Here is an 11,862-nt window from a genome sequence, read left to right on the forward strand (position 1 = left end):
GATAAGCTCATAGATAAAAATTAGCAGACATTTAATATGGATAACACTACTAGAAAGGAACTAAGTCCAGTAGAATTTTGAGTACCTTCTACTTTTTTTTTCAAAAAATTTGTCATCTTGCTATTACCATTTTTTATCATCTACCAGTTTTTTTTTGTTCCAAATAGAAGAGACAGTTCCCTTGAGTACCCCTCATCTTTTATATTAACTGTATTGAGCTTCTAAAGTTATGTTTTTGCCTACATAGCTATGACTTTTTCTTTGTATCACTTGAATTCTGATGTTTGTGCCATTATACCCAGAATCACTGGAATTAAAGACTGAAGAGCTCCACATAGTTTTAGAATGAGGCTCGAATTGATTGTTACTTTTGACAGCACTTAGAACAGCAACTTTTTAATAGTTTCCAAACACTAACTTTAGCAAGCTATGGGAAGGCAGTATATTTCAGTATGTGTTACTATTTCAGCATATTCCCCATGGGTTTTATACATATACTTGTGAAGAATAGAGACCCACAGTGACTAATTCTGTTTTAATTAACACCAAAGAAAATAACAGTGGTTGGTATGACAAACTATTTTCAGGTTTTCCTTTTTTAACTGTGCCAGTTGCCATTTAGAAGGCGGCGAGCAGAGCCACACTTGTCATCTGGTACCCCTCCCCCACCACTATGAATGTGAAACAGGCCACTCATTAAAAGATGACGTGTATATCATACTCACATTTTGTAGCCATCAGACTTTCCAAAGATTGTGCCCATTTTAAAACTTCATCCAAAGTAAGGCTTTGAAAAGAAATAAAAGCACTGATTGGACTAAATTATATCAAAGTTGTACTGAACTAAATAAATCTATGCTACATTGAGAATAATAGAAGAATATAATTTACATTGCTTATTACCCTTTGACCTTTTGTGTTTTATTTTTCACTGAATTTTAAACTGTGAAACAATATAAGAGATATATATTTGAGATTATAAAATAAATATTAAAGATAATTATATAATCTTGTTTCTTATTTTCAGTTAGAATTGTGATAGATTTAGCTTTTGTTATGTATATGTTTGTGTTTTTAACCAAGAAATATATTTTCCAGGCCCAATTTCCATGTATATGTTCTTGCACCCATTATATATGTGATTACTATGATCTTACTCTTATGACATAATTATAAATTAGTCATACCTAGAACATCTTGGTGACAGTGTAATATTTTACAAGGGACCTTTCAGAGCCTGTATAGTTAGTCTAAACAATTCTGAGTATTTCTTATTTTTTTCTAATTAAAACTATATGCAGCCAAGCCTTATATGGCAGTATAGCTGTGGTAATTTTATAGGGTAGAAGAAAGAGACTGAAAACCGATAGAAGGCACACACTTTGAAAGTTTCAGGCACAGACTCCCACATTGTCTCCATGGGATTGTCACATGTTTCTCTACTACTGTCACCAATGCACCCACTTACCTAATGAATGCAGATTTTTATCTACAAAGCTTTTGTGCACATTTTCATGTACTGTCTTGTCTATTACATTTGCAGTTTCTTATTTGATATGTATGTACTTATGTATTAAATTTTGAAGGTACAAAATGTCAAGTTACACTTGACCTAACAGAATGAGCAAAGTCACATTTGGAGGTGTTGGCTTGAATGCTTCATTTTGGTTTCTGTTGGTGAGCTTCATGAGGTGACTGGCAAGTGATCTTGCTTTCTTACACATGAATTACTTTATTTCCCTTAATCAAGGTCTCTAATATAATCATTAGCATCCAGCTCCTGCTTCTTGTGTGTCTTCCTACCTTTTGTACTGGTATATTATTAAGAAAACTGAAGATGCAACCCAGACCTGCTCCTTGCTGCACTGTAGAGTCAGCCTAAATGTTAATTCTTCAAGGATGACCACCAGCACTAACTGGTTATGAACATAACAAAGGCTTAAAGAAGTGAAGGAATCCAGAACATGGAACAATATTAGGATGGTCCTGCCAGCTCCGTGGAGACTTTCACATTGACTTCTAGGCTGAACAGTACACTGTGCTAAGTGCTCTCAAAAGCATTTGCATGAAATTATTTCTGACTCATTGTCTTTTTCACTCACTAGAACTTCAGAGAAATAGGCTAAAATAACACTTTCAATTTATTGAAGTGGGAAGTGGGAGGCGGGTTTCTTGCATACTTTTCCATCGCACAGATTTCCTTTTAGAGGAAAGACTAACATTTCCAGTGAGGGGACAAAATATCACTGTATTGGGAAATTGTTGCGAAGCGAATGTCTTTGCCGCTAAGATTTATGAGACTTACAGATGCAGACCATGGTTGGAGAAACTTCATTTTTGCCCTTGCTTATTTTCTGTCTCACAGATTTTGTGCTGGCCCATGATGAAGATGATTTCCTCAGAATTATTTAAAGATTATTTTAAGCACCTTTGCCACCAGATCAATCTGAGTTTCCTGATCTGAGTTTTCCGGTTTTGTGTCTTTTCCTGTTTCTGGGCAGGGGAGGCAGCGAAAAGCAATTAGACATGGAGACTTTATGAAACTTTTGGCACTGATGCTTAGTGTCTGAGGGTTAAAGGATGCTATCTGTTTGCAGGACTTAATATATCTCCATACCTTAGTTTTGTTATTGTCTCTATATCTGACAGAGTTATTATGATTGTAAAATGCCATATCAAATGACCTTAAGTATGAACTCTCTTTTTCTGAACTCCTCCTTTCTATTGAGGGTCTACAAGGCAAAGAAGAAGAAATCCAAGGTCTGATTGTGATAGGCCTTAGGGATAATCAATAGAAGAAAGTTGTTTTCAATCATTAAGTTACATCTTTTCCGTGGGTATAAATGCATGGTTCACAAAACTTGAACTGGTCACTAGAATTTTGAGCACTGGGATTTATTACCCACTACTACATCCACCTTTCTTCACCAAGCCATCGTCTGTGAGCTTTTGAGATCATCCTTACTTTAGTGGGAGGTCAGACAGGTCAAGAGTTCTGATCTGACGTGTTCAGAACTGAGGCCTTCAGTGTGACCTAGGTTAGGCATGTGTAGTTACTCTAAGAGGGTCAATCTACAATCTGTGAATTCTTTGTGATAAATCCAACTGTTGGTTATCCTTCCATTCACCCTTTACATTTCAATATACCAGATCACAGGGGAAAAAAGAGTGGATCTTTACAATAAAATGTATCCCAGGTCAGGAGGCATAAGCAGTAAGATCACAAGGTTGGGAATGGCCTGGCCTGTAGGGACAGACACTGTAAAAAGCAAGAAAACAAACAAACAAATCACAAATTTGCCTGCATTCAGAGAATATTGCGAGCTTGATAGGCTTCCACTCTTGTAAACCCCAGGAAGGAATGAAAGTGTCTGTCACTTCTTATAAGGGGTTTAGTTATGAGAATATGTTAGATTAAAAGTCCCTTTAATATAAACACCACAAGACAGTATTGTAAAGAATGTTTGTAACATATCTCTACAGCATTACAGTTACCAAGTTTTCAGGTATACACTATGAATTATGGAAATGAATTTTAGTGAGACAAATGATTGCTTCTCTGAAGGAGTTTCTCGTGTGTAAATAAAAATTTTACTTTCTCAGCAAAATATATTAACGTAGATATGCACCTATTTATCATGTGACTAAGAATTCTTTTAAACGGCCATGACATTTAAAAGCTACTTACTTTGAAGGGAGTCTCTTAGATTCATCTCTGCATAGCTTACAAATCCAACAGATATGCCTGCTCATTTTTTCTAAAAAAAAATCAAGTATATAGGTATATAATTTAGTCAGGTAAAATGGCTGTTTTGAGTCAATTTTCAAGGAACATATAAAGTCATAAATCATAAAAACCATGAATTCTTAAAGTTGCTAGACATCACTATGGGTCATGAAGGAAGAATAGGGAAAATGACTCACTTCATACATATTCTATAAGAGTATAAGTGTTTAGATTTCTCGGTGACATTGGAATTCCTCTTACCCACCTACTCATTAATACCAGGGTTTTCTAAATACAGATCTCTGGGAGCTGTGGTTTAGTTTGGAGCCACTGACAATGAACTCATCAACTTCTAAAGCTTCCTTTTTGGGACAATTCTTATTTTTAGAGTGCTCCCTAAATATATGAAGGAAAACTTGCCTTGTTGTAATTAGTCAAATTAAATAGCATAGGCGCCAAATGAAAACTCCTAAAGAATGCATTCTGAAAAGAGTAATTGTTACATAAATTTGGGCAGTTTTGGACATTGGACACAGTTGACTTAGTCTAGACTAAGTGTATATACAACAATGCATGTCATGGGAGGGTTTTTTTTTTTCTTTTAAACTTGGGACTTTGAAACAAAACAACTAAAACATGTTAGGGATAATTGAATGCATGTTTTATATAAAATCTGGAAATACTTTAGTAACTATACATAGGTATTTATGTGAAGTAAACCACCGAGGATAAATAGTGAGCTTCTGTGTCTTTATTGGCTCGTTCAAAATGTCTTGAACTTGTGTTCTCTGCCAAGCTCTCAGTGACAGTGAGTAAGCTATATAGACCTCGCTTCTCCTCTTCCTGTCTTTATGGGCAAGATTAAAAAAAAAAACCATGGCATTTTCTTATAGGGGCTGTAAAATTGCGGGGGGAGAACTGAGTCAGAGTTGAGATTAGGCAGTGAAGCCATCCCAGTAATGTACAATCTAAGCAGGAGCCAACAGGGTATATTGAGATGAAGAATGGAGGAAGGGTTTCATAGGTAAAGGTTAGGAAGTAATGGGTAGTTTAAAAAATGAAATGAAGATGCTGCCAGATCTGTTAGAATGCCACTCATAAGCAACGTGGATCAGAGTGGGCAGCAACAAGGTGGAGAAAGTAATAAAATGGAGTGCCAGTCCCTCCTCCCCTATCTGTTGTGAAAGCTGTTGAAGAATGATACAGCAGGGATACTGAGGCGGGACTCCCTCTCTTGACTGTTCTAGCTTGCATATTGGTGGTGTGTGCCAGTGAATTTGTTAGTATAGCTGCATGAGTTTGCTAAAAGATATCCATGGAGAGAAGACTTGAGAGAAGTGGGAAAATAATAGAATAAGCATTGTGCAGATAAATAGATGTACACGAGGGAACAAGTGGGAGGGAGGGAGGCTAATTGATTAAGGTTCTCTTGATTGTAAATACAGTAACATATGTAGACAGGAAAGTTTATTATGTGGCTATGTGTGTATGCAACTAGATTTCAGATGACCTTAAATGCAGGGGAAAAAATCATTGCATTTTAAAGTGTGGTTAATAGTAATTTACTGAAGTTTTAAGATAACAAAGCAGGGAAAATAGAAGTCTTTTTATAAAAAGATAAATCTGACTAAAGATGATTACAATGAAATAACTGAGGCTAAGAGAACCAGGGCATTGACTGGCTATTTATAATGTTGCTGTATATAATTGGGCCCTGAACTCTATTGGTGAACCTGGGTTTCTATACCTAACGTCTCTTGCTTATTCTTGACCATCCTCACTGTTACTACAGCTACTCATCCTTGTCTCCTACAAGGACTCAATATTTCTTCTCCAACCATTGACTTTGTTTCATTCTCTTTTCACTCCATCTACTAGAGCCATGTGTACATATTTTCATAGTTTTATCATCTCTGTAACTCTAACATATATCTTTCATAGATTATAACATTCTTCATAGATGTAGTGGAATCAGACAAAACCACTGTAGTCAGTATGCGTCAGTCACTGAGGACAGATGCACAGTGAAGCTACTTTGTGAGTGTACTCGTCTTTAGGGGTTTCCCAGAGCTCCTGAGAGTGGTAAATTCAGATAGCTCAGGGCTCTGAAACTAGAATAGCACATGCTTGAATTGAGGTTTTTCTTAGCTTGTGTGACCTTGGGCGTATTAATTTACCTCTCAGATTATCTATTTCCTTTTCTCTGAAGTGGAACAATGAAGATTAGAAAAATAGATGCATGCAAAAAGTTTCTGTTCCGGTTTATCTGACCTTTGGTTTCTTGTACTCTGTCACTCAGGAAGTATTTCCCAAGCATGTTTGTAAGAAGAAAGTTTGCATATTATCAGACGATATTCCTTCCTCCTTTTAAAATTTCAACTCAGATGACTACTTTTCCTTACTAATATTGCTCATTTTTGTACATGTGAATATACTCTCTGCAAATCATGTTTCTTTTTCCTTTTATTTATTTTTTACTGCTACTTTATTTTTCTTTACTGTTGTAGAGATTAGTTCAAAGATTGAGTTGGGTAAGCCAGCTCCAGGTATTTACAATCCTCCAGGAGTATATGTCATACTGAAGGACAGAAGCTACAAGATAGGATTTGCATGGCCAGAAGCTTAAATGCTAGAGTAGAAAGGTGAGAGAACAGTTCTCCAAGTTTGTCCCCATGAAGATAATTGTGCTGGTTTTCTCTTCTATGTAGATGCACAGTTCAAAGGGCAACAAGAGAGTGAGAGCCATGTGGGCACCCTTGCCAAGCTACAGGACCTCAAGAAGTTACAAGACCCACGTGTGGTTCTAATTTTTCTAATTCTAGCAAAGCTCTGTCTAGATCCACAGTACCTGTGCTCAGTTACATGACTGATACATAACAATGTTCTGTGGCACAAGGTATTCATTACTTGGGCAACACTTGAAGGGATTGCTATACAGCTATAAATATACATACATTAAATACATATACGTGTTATTTAAAGTTCTAACTTATCTGCTACTACTAAAAGTAATTTCACTTGTATAAAAGCAAAAAGGAAACGGGGGCATGGGATAGGGGGTTTCTAGGGAGGGGAAATGGGAAAAGGGGGTGGCATTTGAAATGTAAATAAAATATCCAAAAAAAATAAATAAAATTCTGAAATCTTAAAGAAAAAAAGTAATTTCACATATTATTCAATAAACATTTGTAGCAGTTGTTTTCATATTATTGAGGTGTTCCAAATCATACTCAAAGATTTTTTTAGATTACAGAATATAAATAGAATACAATGTCATAAAATTACCAATAATTAAATTGCAGAAAATATTTAGACATATTATACATAGAATAAATAAAGCAAAGAAAGAAGTGTGTTCTATAATAGTCTCTGGCTGTCATTAAGCTAGGACTTTATGGATATTGTCTTAGCATTGCAAGTCTGTTTCCAGGTCTGCCTGGGACCTTTGGCTGTTTTTTTGCACATTAAGATTTCTAGAACTAAACGCCCACCCACATGCCTGTGTGTCTTCATGTTGTTTGTTATTGGATTCATGACCATGCACCATCACTTGGCTGGGATGACGGGCAACACTTTTATATCTCACTGTGTTCTCTAGATGGAAGTACAGAGGCAAGTCACAAGTATTTAATTTTAAATAAAAAGGTCAGAGTGACCAATTGAGTTAACACTCTCTTCCAATGAAAACACTGGTAAAATGAGAGATAAAGAACACACAAGACTTAAACATGAAGGAGAAAAAAGTAAAGAAGAAAGGGAACATAACAAAACATTTTAAAGTTGTTTTGGAAGCTAGGACACAGATGGAGGGTAAAGTGAAAATTCTGAGACCTCTAAAGTGAGAAGAAACATAGATTTGGAATTTCATTTGACCAAATGAAGAACACACAACTCACAGTTATGCTGACGACAAAGAATTACTGAAAGAAATGTTCTCTTAAATCCTTCTAGTTTAAAAATAAAAAGAAATTGTGGCCATTCCACATCCTACAACCTTTTATCATTAAATTGTACATCTTCATCTTTAGTCTTCACCAAAATATGAAATGGCAGGGTCAAGTGGTCTCATTTTACAGTAGAGGAACTTTAGTTAGTATTTAAAAAATGGTGGATTTTAATTTTTAAAAAGTGTAATAACCATTTAAATTAATGTACCCCATTCGTAAACTTAAATTTGTTTTATTGGATAAACCCAGCTAAGTACATCTTTAGTTAAATTACATTATTTTTCAAATTAGAGCACAAATAAAAAAATAAAAGGTAACCTCAAATCCTCCCTAGAACTTGAATTCTATTTTGGTAAAAAAGAGTTTCCAGTTTAGGATGACCTAAATTGATGTGAGGTAAGACCGATTTGTATTGTGAATAAACTCACCTGGCTTCAAATCAGTGATGATCCTGTTTTTCTCATGCTAATGGAATGATGTAGAAACATCCCATTAACTTAAGAATAAAGTAATGATAAAATAAGTGGAAGTAGAAGGATTAGTGTGAAAATACAATATTTTGCAAGGATTTCTACAAGTACTTTGCCTTTGTTTTCAACCAGTAAAGTCTACGTTATTTCACAGATTATTATAAAATACACGAAATGAACTTTATCTGTCTCGTCACTGGTTTTCATTTAATTGTCTTATGATTATTTTAATTATGTATTAATTTGCTAACCTTTTTTATACTCTGTTGGTAAAATTAATGTGTATTTTTAAAACTCCTTTTTATTTTTCAGAGGTGAGGACTGAACCCAGGGTCCTGTGCTTCCTAGGCAAGCACTCTACCACAGAGTTAAATCCCCAACCCCACTTTTTTAAGGGTAAATATTGTTCTTCATATTTTTCAATATTTTCTTTGGATATCTATTTTTTAAAAAGAAAACATTTCATCAATAGACTACTAAGAAATGTCTGTTAATAGTATGAGTCCTGGACATCCTGTGGCATAAATATCCTCCTGCCTTTAAATTAAGTCTTAAAGTAAAATAAAGATAAATAAATTTAAAATTTATCCCTTTTAGTTCTGACAGGTAATCAATAAATTCTTTCTGTTCATATTCAAACAACAAACTAAACAACTTATCTCCACCCCATTCTCTTTTATTTTGGCAGGTCGAATACAGTTTAGAAAAACCTGGATTGCTTTACATGTTGACCAACTCTTTTTTTTGCAATGGTACAAAAATTACTGACCTTAAAAAACAGTAATTTTGTAAAGTTGTCCTTAGGCACAGCATAAGGAAAGAAGACAATATATACGCCACATTTAGTAGGGCTTCTGACAGACCTTACCAAAACCAAACCAAACCAAACCAAAACAAAAAAACAACAAAAAAAACCTTACTGCAATTAACAGATCTAATAAACTGATAGAAGCAATCAGTGATTTGAATACTAATTTTTTTTTACTTTATATCTCTATCATACAGATAAAAACCACATGAAAAGAATATATTGTAAAATGCAATGTATATTCTGCCGGCTTATTTAATTCTTATAGAAAGCAATTCTTATTTTGAGGTACGGAAAATCTAAGCCAAGAAAGAAATATGTATTTACAATTTTGTTTATTTCCTGGAAAAAAAAAATCTTACATGCATTGCTACAGCTCAGCTACTAATGTCAGTACCCACTAGGAATTTATATCAAGACAACATTCTTCTATTTTACCAACTCTTTTACTGAATCTCATACTTACAAGCATATCCCGTGGAGCAGTCTACCAAGCTACATTTTATTTTCTCCTTGTTATGATCCTTTTGAAATCAAGCTCTGAAATTGCACGAGACACCAAGTACTTTATTTTTCCTGGCATAAAAATATGCCACTGTCTGTATAATTACCTTCTATGGCTCTCCGGGTCTCTGTGCTATGTAATTCTAGTTTTACAGACACATATCTATGCAAAGAGAGGGGTTTTTTGAATATGGAAAGTAGTTCTGTGGCATTGCATTGCCTTGCTGATAAAAGAGGTTTTTATCTAAACTTATCAGAACATCTGACATGTCCAGATGGCTGGAAGCAGCAGCTCTGGAGAATTTTCAACTGTTGTAGTCAAAACTTCTCCTCTGAATAATTAATTTTTCAAGCTTTTGTCAATGTGCAGCCTAAAGGAAAATCCCCTTAAAAAATCATAGTACAAATGAACAGACAGACTACCATTGCGAACACTATTATCAAGCCATGGGAACTATTGGCAGCAACCTGTTCACAATAGTCAATTGATTAAGGACCTGAAATGATCTAGGCCTCTTCCCGCGGCCCCCCTTCCCCCGCCCCTTCTCTGGCTTAACCTTGTTGTTTTTCCTGCTGTTCCTCTCAGCCAGTATTTTGACTGTTATTGTTTGTTTGTTGATTTGATTGTTATTCAGTCTATTGACAAGCCTGTTAAACTTTGAACTGAATACAGTGTTTCAGACACGATCTATTGAATGCAGACTATAGGGAGATGTTTAATGCTCTTGTCTTATGTCCAGTATTTCTCTCTCTCTCTCTCTCTCTCTCTCTCTCTCTCTCTCTCTCTCTCTCTCTCTGTGTGTGTGTCTGTGTGTGTGTGTCTGTGTGTGAACTCTCAGAAGTTTCTCATAAAAATGTTGGCAGAGCTATATCACTCCTGGGCATATACCCAGAAGATGCTCCAACATATATACATATACATATACATATACATATGAACACTATGTTCATAGCAGCCTTATTTATAATAACCAGAAGCTGGAAAGAACCCAGATGTCCTTCAACAGAGGAATGGATACAAAAAATGTGGTACATTTACACAATGGAGTACTACTCAGCTATTAAAAACAATGAATTTGAGAAATTCTTAGGTAAATGAATGTAACTAGAAAATATCATCCTGAGTGAGGTAACCTAATCACAAAAGAACACACATGGTATTTACTCACTGATAAGTGGATATTAGCCCAAAAGCTTGAAATAGCCAAGATTCAACTAACAGACCTCATGAAGCCCATGAAGAAGGAAGACCAAATGTGGATGCCTCGGTGACAGAATGCTCAAGGGAGCAAATATGGAGACAAAGTGTAGGACAGAAACTCAAGGAGGGGCTGTCTGGAGACCATTCTACCTTGGTATTCGTCCCATGTGCAGTCACCAAAGATAGACGATGATATGGATGTCAGGAAGTGCATGCTGACAGGAGCCTGATATAGCTGTCTCCTTGGAGGTTTGCCAGAGTCTGACATACCCAGAGGCAGATACTCACAACTAACCATTGATCTGATCAAGGGTTCCCAATGGAGAAGTTAGAGGACTGAAGGAGCGGAAAGGGTTCATGACCCCAAGAGGAGAGCAACAGTGCCAACCAACCAGAGCTCCCCAGGTTCTAAACCACCAGCCTGGGAACACATAGGGAGGGACCCATGACTCCAGCTGTATACCTAGGGGAGGATGGCCTTGTTGGGCATGGGTGGGAGAGGAGATCCTTGGTCTCATGAAGGTTGAACACTGAGCGGGGAGGAATTCGAGGGTGGGAGGTGGGACTTGGGGGTAGGTGGGGGCACACACTAGTGGAGGCAAGAGGAGGGGGGATGGGATAAGGGGATAAAATCTGAAATGTAAATATAATATCCAATAAAAAATAAATTAAAAAAATAAAAATGTTGGAATAAAATAATAAAATAGCAAGAAGGAACAGGATGTCGTTGTGTCATTGAGCACTTCTTGAAATATTTGGGAACCAGTGTCTCACCATATCCTTGTCTATAGCTCCTTTTCGTTCCATTATCCCTTTTTGCTTTCCTGCCTGGCCTCTGTGGTTATTCCAAGTTTTATAGTCAAATCTAAAGATTTCCAGTGTTGATCCATAAATAAGGGAGGGTATGAGATGTTTGTCTTTCTGGATCTGGGCTGCCTCACCCAGTATAATATTGTCCAGTTCTGTTCATTTACCTGCAAATCTCATATTTCTAGCTTTTCTTTAGAGCTGAATAGAATTACATTGTGTATATGTCCAGATTTTATTATTCATTCATCAATTCAAGTACATTGAGATTATTTCCATTGTTCCAGTGATTATAGCTAAAGTGATCACTAAAAAATGACAATAAAGAATGATCAGTGGTCGACCAGAAAGGAACTCTTTTTCAATTCCCAGGTAATCAGCTCTTTATTTGTCTTTCA

The 11,862-nt window shown here is 36.0% G+C and overlaps 1 protein-coding gene across 2 annotated transcripts in view; it reads right to left on the bottom strand.

The window, feature by feature from the left end:
• The window catches only part of Rgs13 (regulator of G protein signaling 13), a 30,406-nt gene extending 20,725 nt beyond the window's left edge, over positions 1 to 9,681 (bottom strand). Inside the window, exons 1-4 of one of the 2 annotated variants that reach the window (XM_034513326.2) lie at positions 9,419 to 9,681; positions 8,103 to 8,170; positions 3,689 to 3,758; positions 726 to 787 (exon numbers count right to left, since the gene is read on the bottom strand). In XM_034513326.2, the coding sequence (XP_034369217.1) occupies positions 726 to 787; positions 3,689 to 3,753 (127 nt within the window). In that variant the 5' untranslated portion in view covers positions 3,754 to 3,758; positions 8,103 to 8,170; positions 9,419 to 9,681. The remainder of the gene's footprint in view (positions 1 to 725; positions 788 to 3,688; positions 3,759 to 8,102; positions 8,171 to 9,418) is intronic. The other variant, XM_076941305.1, reaches the window with a different exon arrangement.
• Positions 9,682 to 11,862: the final 2,181 nt, after the last annotated feature.

This window comes from Arvicanthis niloticus, chromosome 10 (genome assembly GCF_011762505.2).
Source record: "Arvicanthis niloticus isolate mArvNil1 chromosome 10, mArvNil1.pat.X, whole genome shotgun sequence".
NCBI lineage: Eukaryota > Metazoa > Chordata > Mammalia > Rodentia > Muridae > Arvicanthis > Arvicanthis niloticus.